Consider the following 19,260-nt stretch of genomic DNA (forward strand, 5'->3'; position numbering starts at 1 on the left):
AAATTTACCACCAGGTTATTTTGTCAGCTCAAGTTATTATAAATTTACCATCAAGTTATTTTGTCAGGTCTTTAGATTGCCTCTGTATCTCACCAAAGAAGTGCATACTTTCTGGAAGCAAGCCTAGTGGTTGCCCTGCTCTGGCAGGGGGGGTTGGACTAGATGATCTTTCGAGGTCCTTTCCAACCCCTAGGATTCTATGATTCTATGATTCTAGTAGGGTTCAGGGTGGGGAAATACAGGTGTCCACCATCCAGAGACCCCAGATAAACAATACCTATGGGAGGCAGGCCTGGAGGAGCACAGGAAAACTTCCCACCACTAGATAGAAAGTCCCCAAACAGTCTTCCTTTTTCCAAGGCTTTTGCCCCCTCTTTAAGCTGTCAGCTGCAAAGGGCCTGGCAGAGGCTCAGCCCTTTTACCTGAAGCCGTGCTAAGTCATCCTCAGACTTGGCTTAGAGGATGCCAAGGGAGATTAATTTAATTTTGGGAGTAAAGCACTTCTGGCTCCCCCACAGCACGATGCTGCCCTTGGAATTTAGGTATCAGATGTGACATGAAAACTTGAGGGACACACCAGGGACCCTGCCCCAGGAGCTGGGTCAGAACTCCTCATACATAATTATCCCAGCTTTATCCTCAGCTTTTCTGGGCTAACTTGGCCAGCCAAGAAGCTGCAGTACCTGCCCAGAGGACACCCTGCTTGAACAAGAAAGAGTGGGCTGATTTTTTTGAAGCAGACTCACCTCTAACATTCTTGCAGGCCAGTTTACACTCCTCTTCCCGCAAGTAGTTGTTCTTATTGGGCTTGCAGCCCCCAAAAATAAACTCCTCACACTGCTGAAGCCTCGGGTTATAAAACCAACGTGGAAAAGATCCCCGACACCAGCCCACCTTCTTAGGAGTCAAACAGTGCTCTACCAAGAAAGTTAACATAAAAGGCTCTGTTAGCTTGCTTTGCCTTTACATATCCAAAGGAGAAAGGTTTCTGAAGGAAACTTGGTCAACACTATGTGGACACATGCCTGAAAAATCTATAAAATCTTGAGCAGTGTGGAGAAGGTGAATTGGGAATTATGGTAGATGTTTATCCTACACAAAAGGCAGGGTCACAAAATCAAATTAACAAGCTCTGTTAGCTTGCTTTGCCTTTACATATCCAAAGGAGAAAGGTTTCTGAAGGAAACTTGGTCAACACTATGTGGACACATGTCTGAAAGATCTAAAAAGTCTTGAGCAGCATGGAGAAGGTGAATTGGGAATCATGGTAGATGTTATGCTACACAAAAGGCAGAGTCACAAAAAATTAGAAGGCACCACATCCATAAAACAGGAGCTTCTCCACATCGTTAAGCTGTGAAACTCCTTGCTTCAGGATGTTGCTGCTGTGCAAAGATTACATGGAGTCACAAAGGGATTAATCCATGGTTATTAAACAAGAAGACACCATCTTCTGCTTAAAAAAAATCTCCCAGCTACAAATTCCTTGGGGACTAACCAACCTGATATATACTGATAGCATGTCATGTTCTTGTACTCTTTCCAAAGTATCAACCTCTGGACACTGTTGGATGCAGTGTAATGGATTTTGGACAGACCATTAGAGTCACCTGATATGGCTGGTTTTATGTTTTTATGGTACCTGTGGTAGAAGCAGAAATTCCCTGCTTAGCTGCTAGCCAACCATTTGTCCAAGAACTCCTTCTTCCTAATGAACTTGCAATGCTGAGTATTTTGATCATTAAACAAAGCCAATACAGAAAAACAGACAAATAAAGCTTTCAGTGTCATGCAGATGGCTCCACCTATCCTGCAGCTTAAGTGAATTAGGGCCTTCACAGAAAAACCATGGAATCAACAAGACTTTTGGGTTCTGTCTTACACCCTCACCTACACCCCAGGTTTCAGCCATTCTGGCATCATACAGCAGAGGGCAATGACAAGCAGAGGGGTTATTGCAGGCCACCTCTCTGCAAGGGGATTTGAAAACCCTAAAACAAACCACTATGAATTCCTTCCAGCACTGGCCAGGTGCAGGCTTTTACTGGGAATAGCAGACAGGAAAATTCAGCCTCTAGGTTGTTTTCTTTTCCCATTAACCCCTCTGAGAAGAGCACTGGTAATACAAGAGAAGCACTCAGGGTGCTTCAGCCATTCTGGCATCATACAGCAGAGGGGATGGGGTTATTGCAGGCCAGCTCTCTGCAAGGGGATCTGAAAACCCTAATGAAAACCACTATGAATTCCAGACCTTCCAGCACTGGCCAGGTGCAGGCTTTTACTGGGAATAGCAGACGGGAAAATTCAGCCTCTAGGTTGTTCTCTTTCCCCATTAACCCCTCTGAGAAGAGCACTGGTAATGGGAGAGAAGCACTCAGGGTACTGGGTACTCCTCTTAGACATCCATGGGCTTAGGGCTCACCTTCAGTCTGCTCAGAATTCAGCACCATGATGGTGATGTTGGTGAAGTCTTGCTGCTGGGCAGAGTCCGTGACCGTGAGCTGGAAGACGTAAGTCCCCGCCTTCAGGTTGGAGATTTCTACCTGATCTTCTTCGTGCTTCTGGGAATGCAAAAGAAGGACTTATGCAGGAGGAGGTACCTCTAATAAGACAGGGATTGAAGCCATGCAAGGCCCAGGTTCCTGCATTAAGAAGAAAGGAGCTTGTCTGGAAACACCCAAGCAGATGTCTGGCATGAAAAGAGGTCTCAGTGCGATATAAAAATCCCCAAATCCATGGGCTGGTACCATGCTGGAATAGCAGAGAGAAAGAATACCACAAGCCTAACTAGAAATTTCATATTTGGGGGTATAGTGAAGGCACAAGGGAAAATAAAAATCTTTGGAAAGAACTGAAATACCTGCACTTTTTATTCTACTTCTGAAAAAATAAAAGCCATTATGAATTACAAAGGGATTAAGGCAGGTGCCTTAGAATATGGCAAGTATAGTTGGTTTTAGAGATACAAATAAGTGTCTATTTCTTTGCCTGCTGAGGTTTCTAAAAGCAAGTGAGTTATTCTGTCAGAACAGAAGACTGTGATATTATTTATACAAATTTCTTCCGTATGATTTTTAACAATATTTGACCTCCATTTCCATGCTACCTGGCTTTTTGGATAGGTTTCAAGAGAGCACAGTGTTGCCATATATCATCTTATTGTAGTGAACACAGCATAATACTAGAGGACTAATTTTTAATTTTTTTTTTCCCCCTGAATGTTGCTTTGGTTGGGCTAGGGGCAAAGGAGAAGGAGCAATTCCATGTTCCCACAGCCCCTTCAGCACCCAAGAGCTAGTAATTTCTGGTCTTCTGGGCCTGATGATGCACTTCTCATTTGCTAATTCTTCCAAAATTCTTCCACATGAGCTCCAAGGCTTTCCAGAGCATTTTGCAGAAGTTTATCAGTAATCATTTGCTCTTCTAAAGCCACAATTCACATTTATCATCTATATGACAGGCACTGTTCACATTCCAGAAATCTTGAAGCCAGGCAGGACACAGGACCTCTTTGAGCTCCAGCTCAGATAATACAGGAGGAACCTATGCTCTAAATAGAGGAGAAGCCCAGGAAAAACCTCAGGAGAAGCAAAGCCTGAGACTGGATTATTCATAGCCAGAGGAAGAGAAGCACCAAGAAGGAGCAGAGCAAAACCAAGGGCAGGTCCCTCACTGAACCACAGAAGCTTGGAAGCAAAGGCAGCTTCTGCACCAAAGTTGCTGCCCTGGTGGGTGCTCAACCCAGAGAGATCAGGCATTGCTCAGGAAGGTCTGAGATGGTCTCTTGATGCAGGGAGCCTATGACCTGATGAGGCCAAGAAATGCCACATCCCAGCAATGTGTGAGAGGGTGGGGGAAACCAAGAGAGATTTTGGGAATGGGCTGGTGGGCTCGAGGAGGGAAGGACACGGACACCTGGAATTCCATGTGAGAGTCCAACTTATCATAGAATAGGCTGGGTTGGAAGGGACCTCAGAGATCATCGAGTCCAACCCTTGAACAGCTACCGCCACAGTCACCAGACCATGGCACTGAGTGCCATATCGAGTCGCTTTTTAAATGTCTCCAGGGATGAAGAGTCCACCACCTCCCCAGGCAGCCCGTTCCAATGTCTGATCACCCTTTCTGTGAAAAAATTCTTTCTAATATCCAATCTGAACTTCCCCCGGCACAATTTAAGACCATGCCCTCTTGTCTTACTGAGAGTTGCCTGGGAAAAGAGCCCAACCCCCCCCTGGCTCCAACCTCCCTTCAGGGAGTTGTAGAGAGTGATGAGGTCTCCCCTGAGCCTCCTCTTCTCCAGCCTCAACACCCCCAGCTCCCTCAGCCTCTCCTCATAGGATCTGTGTTCGAGTCCCTTCACCAGCCCAGTTGCCCTCCTTTGGACCTGTTCGAGGACCTCAATATCCTTCTTGAACTGAGGGGCCCAGAACTGAACACAGTACTCAAGGTGTGGCCTTACCAGGGCTGAGTACAGGGGCTGAGTACTTAGTGCAGACCACAGGTGATGCTGAGCAAGCTGCTTCCTTCTTGCAACTCCTTACCTTCATCTCCACAGAGGAGTCACCAAGAACCTGTTTCCATTCGTAGAGGACTATCCTGTGGTCATCTGTGCTCTCTGTGCCCCTCAGCATCACGGGCTCCCCTGGCTGTACCCTCATGTCCATGCCAGTGCGGGCTATTGGAGGACGGTCATCTGCAGGAGAAATGTAGAACAAGGTTTGGGTAAGAGACTGAAGGGCCTGGTCCTTGTCTCCATTGCAGGAGGACAAGGGAGGGGGATTCTTCCAGGCTAAATCAATGCCAACTTCAGCCACTGGAAAGGAAATGTTTATATAGCCACGCTTCTTGCAGCCTGAGCAGACAGCAGACAATTGATACCATTATTGCTGCCCTAATTAATTTAGTAACTCCACAACCCACTCTGGCCATGCCTTGGAGCCAGCTGGCTCTCTGGTCACTGCTGCCCCAGGAACCATCAAAAGAGGGTGTCCCTTTGGCTACAGACATCATGCTTCTGACCTTCAGACCACATTTTCTGGAAACAGCACAGGGCAATCTCCACCCTCCACTTAGGGAGATGACCTGGTGTGGGTGGTGACGAATGTGGAACAGATTCCCATCATTCCTACCACCATCTCAAAGCACTTGAGATGTTAGCATCCTTGACCAGAGCTATGCAATGTGGGGTTTGGATGGAAAATACCCCTCTACCACCTCATCTTCCACTCCACTCCACTCCACTCCACTCCACTCCACTCCACTCCACTCCACTCCACTCCACTCTCTGACATGTATGCCTTAAAAAAGGAACATAAATGCCATCAATGAGATCATTATTTCTGTGCCATTCTATAGATTACCATACCCATACCAGCAGTCCTCACAATCCATTAAACACTTCTCAAAACTGTAAGAGATAAAAACTCATCCCTGCCTGTGCCAGCAAGAACAGCCTAGAAACAGTGACACCACTGAGCCTGACTCATAACTTCTTTCATCTTCAGCATCTCTGATCACAGGTTGACTGCACAGCTCAGCCCATAAAACTCTACCTGGTAGCACCAAGTCCAGGACTCAACCTTCAAGTTCAACCTGAGTCTCTTATAAAGGCATCGATTGTCATTTATAAGCTAGATTTAAAGCACTTTACCATTACACAGTTGTGTCTGAACTGAGAATGAAGAAGAGGATTAGTGCCCAAACTCCTTGGAAAACTATTCCACCAGTTGATTACTTTCACTGTCATAGACTTGTTTCCAATTTCCTGTTTCAGTGTTTCCAGGTCTGAGTCCATTGAAGGGACCTCCAGTATAAGGCTCATATACAAACAAACCTGACATTCAAAAGAAGCTACTCTTTAGTTCTTTTATCACTAAATTCAGTAGTACAGAGGGCTTTGCAATATACACTCCAGACCAGAGTTGCCACAAATCCACCCAGAATCTTCTGTTTTCTACTATCTTCTACCAAATGAAGACCTATTCGTTTTATCCAGGTCTTACAAATGCTGCTGCCACCAGAAAGTCACAAGTCACAAGCCTTCCCTTCTTCACATGTCTAAGGACTGTATTCAGGCTGTTCACCTGCAGTATCAGGGAGGGTACTTGTGCACCAGCTCTCTGAGGTTCCCCAAGCAGCCAGGTCACCTCCCTCACTGGAAGGCTGATGGGGCCACAGGTTTGCTGTCTAGTAAGAGGTCAGCCACTTGTCACCCTTGTAGCTGCAGGGCTTTTGGTTATGTTCACCACAATGCTCTGTGTGTTCCCTGCAATCTGGCACTGGTTTTCTCTTTTATTCCATTTCTTTATATAAGCATTGGGTGAAGTTCATATTTTGGAGCTTGATGCAACCACCAGAACAGGCAGAAGAGACCCAGCTGGACTTGAAAGAGGCCAGGAAGATGACACCTGCATCACCAGCAGAGATGCCCACCCTGGTGTCCCCTCACCTTTGAGTGAGACACATCAGCTACTTGTCAGCAATGGGTCTTGTCTCAGACAGGCACCAAGACTGCTGAAAGACAACAACCAGGGCCAAGTGAGCCCAGCACCTCTTGGGTTTGATCACTATTGGTAAAACAAGTGTGTGAAGTTTTGCTTTATTTTCATTTTTCTAAGGACCACGGGAGAATTCAGAGGCCAAAACACCTTCCAAACCAAATGGGAAAAAACAGCCCTACAACCTCCTTGCACACAGACAGCACTGCAAGCTCTGGAAAGGATGCAGGTTCCTGCCATTCCTGCTTGGCAAACACCATGGCAAAGTACAGCCTGCTCCCTGCCATTCTTCAGCCTGGGTGAGTGGGTGGGATTTCTCTTTTATTCCATTTCTTCATATGAGCATTGGGTGGCAACAATACAATTATCAAGTTTGTATTTTGGAGCTTGATGCAACCACCAGAACAGGCAGAAGAGACCCAGCTGGACTTGAAAGAAGCCAGGAAGATGACACCTGCATCACCAGCAGAGATGCCCACCCTGGTGTCCCCTCACCTTTGAGTGAGACACATCAGCTACTTGTCAGCAATGGGTCTTGTCTCAGACAGGCACCAAGACTGCTGAAAGACAACAACCAGGGCCAAGTGAGCCCAGCACCTCTTGGGTTTGATCACTATTGGTAAAACAAGTGTGTGAAGTTTTGCTTTATTTTCATTTTTCTGAGGACCACGGGAGAATTCAGAGGCCAAAACACCTTCCAAACCAAATGGGAAAAAACACACAGAAAAAAAGCCCCACAACCTCCTTGCAAGCTCTGGGAAGGATGCAGGTTCCTGCCATTCCTGCTAGGCAAACACCATGGCAAAGTGCAGCCATTCTCCAGCCTGGGTGAGTGGGTGGGATTGCACAAGGGAAAGACGAGTTCTTCAGCATGGCAGAGGCTGATCATTAACTCACAGCAACTCCACATCATACTTTTCCTTGACATTTTAAAGCGTGTTAAAAAAAAAAAAATAAAAAAAAATCCAGGCTAAATATTTCTCCACAGGTCAATTTAGTTACCCTGGGGTTTAGATTGCAAGTAAAAAGTTGGTTCTGATTAATGAGTTGGCTATCTCATCAGATACTGTCTCTTGAATTCTCTGACCCTCCTCACCTCCAGAAAAATAGTCAGAGGAGTCACTGGTGTGCAGTGACTGCCAAGGAGGAACTCTCACAAGAAATGAAAAAAAAAAAGACTTTTATTCAAGCCTCTCCCTCTTCTCAGTATATCTGAAAGCTCAGAGACTTCCTGCTGCACTGGCCTCACTCCTTATGTGGTTGTTCTTCACCTGAGCTTCATAACTGAGTGCTGATTGAGCCAAAATGCTCTTAGAAGGGAGATTACCTCTTCAGTTTGGTTTGCTTTGAAAGCTGGCTTGAAAAATGAAAGTTACTTTTGCTATAATGCTCTTTTGACTATAGAAAGCTTCTGCTATAAAACTCTGTAATTAACAGGGAGATTAAAGCTTTATGATGCTCTTCCATGTTGTTTCTTTGCTGTGGAACACATGCTCCTAGAGCTGAATCATGAAGTGACAACCTCAGCTCCCATTATAAAATACACTGGAAGGGGAAATATCTTTCTGACCCTGAAGAAAAGCTTGAAAGAGGAAATCCAAAATGCATAGAAACAAATTTATGTAGCTCACAGTGTATTAATGTTCCTGTTTTTTGCTTTTCAAAAAATTTCATCTAGCTGTAAGGTAGAGGTTTGTCTGATTTCACCTCTTAACAATGACTAAAATGGAACCAAAGCTGATGGGGGAACAGAAATCTAAAAGATCTTGAATTCCTACAAGGGCTGTAAAAGTAAGCATCTAGGTAAGGGGAGAGATGCCACTAGGGATCTTGCTACTGGAACATGCAGGTACCAGTGAAATTCCACATTGGAAAGCTCTTGCAAAGCTCCCAGTTTAGGGATTTCTCTTTTGGGAGCTCAAATATCAGCTCCTCCCCTCAAGACAGAAATTCATAGAAAACCAGATTTCCTCCATTCCATGCAGACACACCCCAAGTACATGAGACTATAAAGCAATGATTGCAAAGATCTCAGAACGATTTGAGGTTGCCATTAGAAAGAGATTTAAAGTTTTCTCATGGTCACCAAGGGTCTCTTACAGCCCAGAGGTGTCTGCAGTGGCAGCAGCAGCTCACAACCAACCTGAGTGTGGCTTGTGCAGAGGACACCAAGGCACTGCCAAGGGATGGACCTGACAAAAGCCTCTGCTCAAAGCCAGTGTGGGCAGGCCAGGAAAGAGAGAGGAGAAGAAATGAGGCCACCCAAATTCCAGCAGCCATGAGACATGCAACCTGGGAGATTTCAAGCATCAGAAGCCAGCTGAGCCTGCCTGCTGCAACAGCTCAGCAGGAGCAGGCAGCTCTGCAGCTCTCCCCACAAGTGCTAAAGCTCTGCTCTAACCTGCCTGCCAGGGAACTCATTCAAAAGTGAACAGCTTTTGGGGAGGGTTCATTCAAATCTCACCCACTGACACTCCTGAGAGGAGTTTTCTGTTGGTTTCAGTAGCTGTTTCCATCGATCACAGAGTTTAAAAATTCTGCATGAGCCAGAAAACAAACCACATGCAGGTCAAGGGAGTGCTTAGTTTTGTGGGAACACACTCACCAATGATTTAAAAACATATTCAGGTGAAAAGGAAATCTAGTGATGGAGTAATGACAATTAAGTGCTTCTGATACTTTCAGAGCTCTGGAAATATGCATGCAAGTCAGTGCAGCCTTTGAAAATTAACAACATGGCACTACAAAACATACTTTATATGCAGCTAAGATCTCCATAAGAACAAGCAAAGGTAAGGAAGGAAGATGCTGCTGCCACAGTGTTCATTTGCCTGAGGAGGGGGAGAGGGAGAAGGCAACAAGGCAAAGGAATCATTACCTGGAGAAAGAGAGGCTCTTTCTGTAGAGATTTGTCCTGGCTGGGCAGCAAATGCAGTCATGATAAAGCCATATGATTTTTGGACAACTTATGAAAAGACAAAAATCTCTCAGCATTAATTTCTAGAGGTTTTTACAGTGGTTTGTAAGAGTGGCACACAGTAGGTCAACTGAACTTTTCTAAAATAACACAGCATGACTGAAAGGATTATATATTTCCAGAATAATGCATTTTGCTGCTGCCCCAAGCTCCTTTCATCATTCCTCAGGGTAAACCCATCTAACTTTGCTGTCACAGGCAGGGGGAAAAGCTTTTCAGCAGGTCTTCATGTTAGTGAAGATCATTTTATTACTGCATTCTCCTTAGACAGCTCCAGAGCCACGAGGTGAGGTAGCCACAACATGCCACACTTGAGTAAAGTGACAAATAGTAGTGTCACAGTGAGTGAAACCAGGGAGCTGGACCAGCTGCTCTCTGAGAGCTCTTCCAACATCCATGAGTCTGAATCTGGGATGTGGGAACTCAACATGTAATTCCCCCTCTCAGCCTGAGCTGGGTGCTGAAGGATGAGCAAATGGATCAGCACTGAGCAGCATCAGCCCAGGAGCCACCTCAGCCCAGGGTGAGATCCCAGCACCACTCGTTTTAGTTGCACTGTGCCTGCAGAATGGAAAACCAGAGCAGGACCAAACATTGAAGGTGGATGATGACCTTCAGACTTGGGGATTTCTCCTTTTGGAATGCAAGTTTTGACCTGCAAATCTCTCTGCATGGTGAAGGAGGAGCAGACACCTCCTGACCCCTTGTGTGTTCCCCAGAACTTCCCTGTGTCCCACTCCCAAGCCCTGGATTTAAGAGGAGCAGAGTGTCACAGAGCATTTCCCAACCAACACAGAAGGTTCAGTTCAGCAAACGGATAAAGGTTCAGGGAGGTTATTTTCCAGGTTCAAATCCAGAACTGGTTTGTCTAGACCAGAATAAGCTCAGGGTATCTTCCAATATCCATGAGTCTGAATCTGGGATGTGGGAACTCAACATGTAATTCCCCCTCTCAGCCTGAGCTGGGTGCTGGAGGATGAGCAAATGGATCAGCACTGAGCAGCATCAGCCCAGGAGCCACCTCAGCCCAGGGTGAGATCCCAGCACCACTCGTTTTAGTTGCACTGTGCCTGCAGAATGGAAAACCAGAGCAGGACCAAACATTGAAGGTGGATGATGACCTTCAGACTTGGGGATTTCTCCTTTTTGAAAGGAACCCCTGACCCCTTGCACTTCCCTGTGTCCCACTCCCAAGCCCTGGATTTAAGAGGAGCAGAGTGTCACAGAGCATTTCCCAACCAACACAGAAGGTTCAGTTCAGCAAACGGATAAAGGTTCAGGGAGGTTATTTTCCAGTTTCACACCCAGAACTGGTTTGCCTAGACCAGAATAAGCTCAGGGTAGTTACTTAAACACTGGGCTCCATTATTACCAATAGAATGTATGGTGTGAGCCTGCCCCTCCCGCATGAGCCAGGCAGAAAAACTCGAAACAAAGTTCAGGCTGGGGAACCATTTCAGAGGATGGTGCCTTTTAACAACATCAGAGACTTCAGCCTGTATGTTACCTGGAACAGGCAGGAGACAAAAGCCAAGTTGTTGTCACACATTTATCCGTGACTCAGAAGGTCTTGTTCTCCAAAATGCTGAAAACACAATCAGCTGATCTGCAGAAATTCAGCTGCAGTCATTGTCACCTGTACCCACAGGTTTTTCTGAAGTTGCAACACTTCAAGAGTGGCCAAAGTGGGCTAGATCAAGGGTGCCTCCATCCCTGTGTTCATTTTCCAAGTCTTGCTGTGGATGTTGGAGCAAAAGCTAGAACGTGCAAGCATGTGCATTGCTTCCCCTTGAGAACAAAAGTCTCCTCCTGAACAGATAAAAACCTCTTAACTGAACAGGTCTGCTCTCTGTAGTAGTATTGTGGGTTTTGCAATATATGGCACTTTTGTTTAATGTCATCCACTGGGACTGCTAAATATATATTTCATATTTCACTACTCATTAGAAAAAAACATGCTTTTAATCCTCATTATTGCAAAGGACATCTGAAAAGCACCCCATAGGCATGCCCTAAAGGCTCCTAGGACATCTGAATAAAGGAAAGGGATGGATAACAGAGCAGCATATAAGCTTCCTGCAGACCTCTCCAGACCAGTCTCAGAGGGCTGACAAGAACCCTGGCTCCAGAGCAGCCACAGAACTTCACACTTTAAGAATGATGGAGCACAAGTGTGGAGGTCAGGCAGTTTTGTCTCCAAAGCAAAACCTAGGACAAGATTTTTTTATCTAAAAACATTTGGGAGGAAAACCTGACATGCTGTTTCCTCAACACTTGGTTCACCTGGCCTCTGCAGGCATTCTCAAAAAGTTTGGAAGCAAAAATGCCATGGAGTTTCCCTATGATGCCAGGGACTCACTCAGTGTCCAGGGACTCCTTCATTTGGCCTCCTGCAACTTCACACCCTTCCAGCCTCCCTCTCAGTGGCAGCCAGGCACTTGCCATCCTGCCCAGACAGACCCATTCCTCCTACCTGGACCCACTTCCAACACGATGGATATAGGGGCTTGAGGTTTTGTTTTGGGTTTTGTTTGGATATGAACCAAAACTGAGATCTGTATTGAGCCGTGGGGAGGAGGGTCCAGCTTGTATGGTCTGATTTAGCACTTGTTATTATCTGCTATTTCTCCAGTAAAACTCCCTTTCAGCCCTGGATTAATAAACAGTAAATGTCCTCTGTCTCTTTTCCTGCCATCCCTCTGGTGCCACCCAACATTATTCCGAATGCTTTTTTTTTATCAGTCAAAAGGCAATGCCTAAAAATTTCATGAGAGGAGGGAAACTTGTTTCCAATCAAAACCAGCATGAACATCACAGCCTGACCCAAACATGAAGCAGCAACCTGCCCTGTGTCACTACAGCTGGAAACCTGCCCAGCACCCTGCACCATCCGAGTGCAACCATGGGGTGTAGAAGGGCCAAGCCCTTCCTCTCCTCACAGTGGTGTCGTGGTGCAAGACCAGGAGGGACATGCAGAATACTCCTAACAGCATTTTTTTCACTTCTGGCAAGTTTTTCACTTCCTACTGATAAGCCTTCCTGAGTATTCCTGCACCACCACATGCATCCCAGCAGCTGTGAAAGTAGCATTTGGGATGGGAGGCAAGACAGCACCTGTGGATGGGTGGCTGGGAATGCTCCAGCTATGTGCCATGGTGTGGCAAACAGAACATTTCTGGTGGCAGAAATGACCCAAGGACCTCAGTGACCCAGGAACACTTTCTAGAGACCTACACACATGTAATTGTGTGCAATTTGGATCAGGGCTAAGCAGCATCAGCCAAGGGGACACCAGTGACTGGACCCATCTTACCCCCACAGAGGAGGGGTTTGCAGCCTGCTTGTACAGGATGCTGGTCCACAGAGGTGAAGAGACTGAATTTCTCAACAGTACATTGTATTTTAATCTAACCTTGTGAAATCAGGATGTGCTAGAGATGGTGCATTCCCTTTTCCTCCTACAAAGCATGTAGGAGTTCAGACAATTGCCAGAATGCCACCTCCAGTCCTGGAGACTCAGTTCCTCAGTAGCTGCAGCTTCCCTGGAAAGGATTTTGAGCCTGAAATGGAGACACTGGGAAACTACTCCAAGGATGAGATAGAGATTTACCAGAAGGACCTAAAATGTGATGGGAAATGACTGGGAGGGGCAGAGAACAGGAGAAACACTTCTGCCACTGACTACTGACACCTAAGAAACTGCTCCAGAAGAGCCATGCCCTGCTCCCAACCCTCTGCACTGCTCCTGTGGATGGAAAGAAGTGGTCAGTGTAGGGTTTAGTTCTATTTCCCACACCTACGAGGCTGGCACATCTCAGTAGAAAATCAAAGCCATTTTCAGCTCAAATTTTCCAATCCAAGCCCATGTGCCCATCAGGACACTCCCCACATCGACCTCACAGATTCTTCCCTTCACGGGTGGGCTGGGAGCAGGCGTGAGGAGAATCACCCATAGAGATATCCCCTACCAGCCCTGCCCAGGCATCAACATATAATAAACTGGTTATGGTTGCCAAAGACCCAGCTGGGCTAGAGACATCCCAGTGTCCTTAGGCTTCCTCCATGACCTATCAGGCAAAAGGAGGAATCACCATGTTTTTCAGAGTCTCTGAACACACTGCATTACTTCGGAAATGGCAGTGGGTGGCAGCCAGCCAGCTCCGGTTTGTTTTGCACCTGGTTCTCTGAATCCGGGTGCAATCTCTCAGAGCAGGGAACCAGAGATTAGGGAAGAGAAACTGACTCCCAAAGGGGGAGTTTTCTGATCAGTTCCCCCAGGCTGCTCCCTCTCCCTCCCCCAGCAGCAGGGACCAGTCCCAACAAGCAGAGTGATACTCAGACACTTCACCATCCAGGCTGCTGCTCACAAGATTCAGTCTGTGGCAAAATGAGAGGTAAGTGGATTGCGTCCTGACTCCAGCCCCTGAGCAATTAAGGGATTAATGCAGGCCTTTAAAATGCAGTGATGTGTGGATTTTTAGAGGATTTCACTTTCCAACCTCAAAGGCCTGGGGGGAGGGAGAAGCAAAGAACAATACCTTTTTCTTTACCTTGTCAAATACGAAAAACACAGCCAGCATATGGTAAACACTCTCTCCACCAGCTTCAATTAGGCTAAAGAACAACTCCTCCTCCATTTACTAACAGGTAAACTGAGGCACATATCTTAACTGAGCTGGTCAAAGTTAGGGAAAACCTTTGCAGCAGGGATACATATACAAACCCTGTCTTTAACACCGTTTCACCCCGACCCTGTGGCAGCAAAGCTGCACAAGGGGTGGCTGGAGGACTTGGCAACTCCAACTTCTTCCAACTCCAGTTTGCACCATTACCAGCTCCTTACCACTAGATCCGTGATCCCGCATGGCCCGATAGGACTCGTAGACGTCCTTCCTCAAGAAGTTGAGAAACCCGACCTTCCTGGCAAATCTGCAGACGAAAGCCTGCTCGTAGAGGCAGTTGAGGAGAAAGCAGCCCTGGATGTGGTCTTCCTCTGTGCCTGGGACCTGCTCCACAAGAGCCAGGTTACAAGCAGGGTCCTTGCAGCAGGCTCTCATGCAGTCCCTGCTCCGTTCCACCATGGGGGACGATAAGAAGGTGGCTCCGTTCTGGACAGAGGCGTCTGTATCCAGCACCAAATCCGGCATCCCTGCTGTAAAATCCTCCAGGCATGTTTCACCGAAGGGTTTTTCCTCCTTTCCCTCCCCGGAGTCCACCGCCAGCACCAAGCTGACCCAGAGTAGAAACCACGGACCTGGGCTCCCTCTGGCCATCTTGGTGCCCCGATCCACAGCTCCTCGAGACCTTAGTAAAGAGGTCCTAAAGGAAGAGAGAAAACAGATGAAGCTAAAAGGGGAAGAGTCCAGGTCCATGCCACCCTTGGGTGGCCGATTTGTCCCCCCACCCCGCAACACATCCCCAGGCATGTGCTTTCGGCCCCTCACCTGGGCGGCCTCAGGTGAAACCGATGCTGGGAAGGGGGTGTCCCCCTTGTCCCCTCTGTGTCTTCACCTCTCAGGTGTGCCTTAAGCTGCGTTCAGCGGAGACAAAGGCACCCAGAGTGCAGGAAATGAAAACCAACTCCCTCGGAGAGGAATAAAAAAAAAAAAAAAAAAAAAAAAAAAATCAAGTCACTCCCCTGCATGCTCAGTTGCGTAAGAGGAGGGGAGGAGAGCAGGGCTGATACTGTTTGCCACTCCTCCAGCAAGGGAGTGGAGGGGAGCGCAGAGCGGTGCCCATACAGGTGGCGAAACATCCACTCGGGATGAGCATCCCACCAGCCCGGTGTTTGCTGCATCCCCTTAGGATGCATCTGAGGAACCGTGGAGCAAGAGGTCTGTGTCCTACACTGATGTCCCCCGCACTCCAGTGTCGCTGGCCGGGTGGCACTGGGCACCATTAGCCCAGCTCTTGCCAACCTGGATGAGTCCGTGTTGCAGCTGCAGTGATGCAGTGCCCGCTGCCATCGCTGCTGAGAGGTTTTGTGCTCAGTGCAGGCACCTCAAAATCCTGATTTCCCTGCTCCTAGGACGCATTATTCCTTTGGAGTGAAATCACTTTGGAAGTCTGTCTGGAGGCTGCCCGTGTGGTGAGAGCTTCCCCACCATAGCAGTGAAAACTTGGAAGTTGTTGCCCTCCAGTGATAAGCAGCATTTTGCTGCTCTCATCAATCCTATATAGCTCAGTCTCGACCCATTTATAGGGTTTTTGCTGTTTGGGTCACAAGAACACAAAGTCTGCCCTCCACAACTTCCATCTGTTTTCTCCCTCCCCAGTTCTACTTGCAGATCCATGCTCAAATTCCCCTGTCCATCAGGAACACCAGTGTCACCCACCCCCTCTGCCTGTACACACTCCTAAAGCCCCTGGGTGAACTGTCCCTAGCCCTCTGCAATAGTTGTTAGGAAAGCAGGGAGTGCTTGTAATTTGCTTGGACATTATTTGTAATTAAATGCTCCATCATTTAAAAACCAACAGCAGCAAATGTGAGCTGGTTCCGAGTGGCATATCTTTGAAAAGATATGGTGAGCAGCAGCTATGTACAGAACAGCAGCTGGCTTTGTGGTTCTGGGGAACATCCCCGTGTCCAGAATTTAAATTCTTGATCCTGGTTTCTGTACCTCTGATCCAGCCTTGTGTATCCCCATGGGATTTATTGAGAGTCCTTAGAAACCTGCTTTCCTCTCCTGGCTATCACAGACAAACATTATGGGAGCATAGTGTAGCAGGAATGTTATTTTTTGATGAAGTATCTCATGGCTTTCTATGGCCTGATGCTGACATTGGAATATACTGAATTCTGTTTGGAAAAGGGAATTGCTTTGATCCGGCCGTGGTAGTGCATAAGAAAAAATAGGCAAATATAGGAAAATTTAGGCAAAGCCTAAATCATGGAAATAGATGTTAGGGCAGTAGGAAACACACATACCTGAAGAGCACAGAGTGTTCCCACTCCACAGTCAAACCCTTATCTCTGTACCAGGTCTTCAGGAGCTGCCTGTAGCCCATGCAAGCAGTAAAGGGGAGAGCTGACCTCCCTGTCCTGCACATCACCTGAATCCCTGTAGGAGAAATAAAAACGACAACCAGGTTGTCTCCTCTTTTATTCTGCACTGCCTGAGGCACTCTGCTGGGGGCTCTCTCTTGTGTTTAACCCGGAGGAGATTTTCCTGGATAAATATTTAAAGCCTTTGGGCTGGATCCAGGTGAGATTCTGCAGTTCCTTGACACAGGAATGTGCTGCTCAGTTGGTCCCCTCTGCACTGCAAACCAGCAACCACGCTTAGATATCTGCACAGGCAGAGTTTGGTTTGGTATTTTTGTCTAACAGGCAATAATCCAATCTACCTCAGCAGTCTTGTGTTACAAAATCTCTGTCAAAGGTTTCCTGCAAACCTGAAGGAGAAGGACATGACATCTCTTCTGCTTGTGCCAGGTAACTCCTACAAACATAGAGCTTGGAGGATTCCTGCTTTGGTATCTATAGCCACACATACCCATGGAGATTTTTTTGTTAGGGTGGGGTTTTTTTCCTTTTCCTTTTTTTTCCTTTTCCTTTTTTTTTTTTTTTTTTTTTTTTTTTTTTTTCTTTTTTTGCATACAGAATGGGTCTGGATTGTTTATTTGACCCTTAAGGATCATTTCTGGGCCTTTGCTGTAGGGGGGATGCATCCCATCTCTGTGCCAATAGCATAATTTCTGACTATGCCCAGTTTCTTATTGAGAGGTTCAGTAATTAAAATTTTAATTGAGACAAGCCAAGATCAAGGACTAGGAAACTCTCTTTGTTGCAGCAGCTTTCCTTTCAACCCAATACCTTATTCTTTGCCCCCTTGCCCCGGAAATTCCCTCACAGCCCCTCTCTCCTGCTGAATGAATAATTTCCTACGACTTCAGCTGAGCTGTGTTATTCTTATTAGCATGGACAGGAGGTAGGGTGTGTGCTTTTATGACTTGGGAGTGTTTTTAAAGGGTCCTGAACATTAAGTTCATCTGTCTTTGAGAAGTGTCTGCCCTCAGTCTGGCAGCAAGCATTCAGAGAGATGACTCAGGGGAAAACTGCACCATGGTTTAATATTTGACTAAGATTATAAGAGCTCTTAGACACACGTGGCTTGTAACCAACTCCACGCAGGACCCGGGGTCACCTGTCTTTTTTTGATTGCTGTGGGAGACCTCACCAAGCATTGGGAGTGGTGAGGAAGTGACCCCAGCAAGCAGCAAAATAAGGAAGGCTCAGCCCAGGTCCCTTCTGCCACACTTCACCCAGCTCCATGGCATCACCACCTGCAGTGACATCCCGAGGGCAGCTTGTCCCACCAACAAATTCCCTGGGCTGCACTCTACCTGGGAACTGTTCCAGGTATCCTTAGTGTTTAGGAGACAGGTTTGCTTGCTTGCTTGTTTTGTTGTATTTGCCTCAGGTTAAACCTCCTGGTGTGGTTCAGGGCTGAGACCCGGATGCAGGTGACAGCACAAAGATGTGGCAAAGGAAGGAGACGGGGAGGGACCTGACTGGGCTGTGACTAAGCACTGGTTCTGGGGAACAAAGCAAGGGAAAGGATGACTGGGCTGCTGAGTCCTCCCAGGAGCCATTCCCACTGTGCTGAGGGAAGGGAATTCCAGTGAAGGGATATTGTTGCTTTGGGGAGGTCTTGTTTACAGTCCTGCATTTAGTTTAATGTTGCTGGTTAAGGTAAACTCTTCAGGGCAAGAACACTGGGAAAGGAAGAAGGTAACTCTAGTTACTCTGAGAAAGTATCTGCATTTTTGCCTTGTCTATGCCAGGCTTTTCCAGGGAGACAGATAGGGAAATGTGAAGCAAAGAAACTTCGGTGTGCAGGAACGAGAATAAACTTAGGTTTTTCCCACTGAAGTGCCCATAGTTCTTCTTGACAGAACCTGTGAGTGGAACAGGATCTGCCCACAGCCTCTCCCCCATCACTTCATACAGTGACTGCTTCCTGGGGACCTTCTGACTTTCAACACCTCCAAGCCAACAGCCAGTGTGCCCATGAAAAGCTGCTCTCTTTAGAGATGGTGATTTCCCTGCAGTTGTGAGCAGTAGTGTGACTGCACCCTTCCTAGGGGATCAGGTCACAAGAAACTTGTTGGTGCAAGAACCATACAGACAGCCTCTGTAAGCCTGAAATATTTAAAGCAGCCTGAAAACTAGGAAATCCCATCCATCTACCCAGCCAGTGCTTCTCTTGTCTCCAACTCCACCACTCAAGGACTTGCTGAATCCTCCCTGCTACATAAAACCACTGATAATTCTTTCAGTACCTCAGGCCTCTTTCTGTAGGGAACCAGGAAAGCAAAACAAGCAGGAGGGCAACAAAACAACCTGAAGAGAGATTTTCAAAGATCTGCAAACAATCCACTAATTACAGCACCTAATTAATGCTGTGGTCCCCACCTAGGTATTCAAGAGGAGCAGGGGCTCCATCCTCAGTGCAGATTCTTATTCATCCCACTACTTACAGGGTGTCTGAGGCCAGACAGAGATAAGAAGAGGTAATTGCCCAACTAAGGAGAGTCCAGGGTTTGCTGCTTCCCTGGTGTCCCAAAGCAGTAAATACAGTTTTCTCATTCATCTTTGGCTGCTGTTGAGCCATTGGCCTTTGTGCTTCCCTTGCCTGCCAGTAACAGGGAGGAAGGAGAGCAAGTCAGGCTTGTCTAGCTTGTCTCACCTCTTAGATTTATTGCTGGGACTTGTCCATTTCCTGAGATGGTGCCAAACAGTGAGATTTTGGGTTGATCAAGAAAATATTAAGTTGGGAA

General features: G+C 46.9%; 1 protein-coding gene across 3 annotated transcripts in view; it reads right to left on the reverse strand.

Moving 5' to 3' along the window:
• The window catches only part of SPINT1 (serine peptidase inhibitor, Kunitz type 1), a 41,812-nt gene that overhangs the window by 6,632 nt on the left and 15,920 nt on the right, over positions 1-19,260 (reverse strand). Inside the window, exons 1-5 of one of the 3 annotated variants that reach the window (XM_071744742.1) lie at positions 14,922-15,083; positions 14,321-14,796; positions 4,545-4,696; positions 2,423-2,561; positions 747-917 (exon numbers count right to left, since the gene is read on the reverse strand). In XM_071744742.1, coding sequence (XP_071600843.1) covers positions 747-917; positions 2,423-2,561; positions 4,545-4,696; positions 14,321-14,750 — 892 coding nt within the window. In that variant the 5' untranslated portion in view covers positions 14,751-14,796; positions 14,922-15,083. Of the gene's footprint in view, positions 1-746; positions 918-2,422; positions 2,562-4,544; positions 4,697-14,320; positions 14,797-14,921; positions 15,084-19,260 lie in introns of those variants that run through there. The other 2 variants (XM_071744743.1, XM_071744741.1) reach the window with 2 other exon arrangements.

The sequence above is a fragment of the Heliangelus exortis genome, chromosome 5 (genome assembly GCF_036169615.1).
Source record: "Heliangelus exortis chromosome 5, bHelExo1.hap1, whole genome shotgun sequence".
Classification (NCBI taxonomy): Eukaryota; Metazoa; Chordata; class Aves; order Apodiformes; family Trochilidae; genus Heliangelus; species Heliangelus exortis.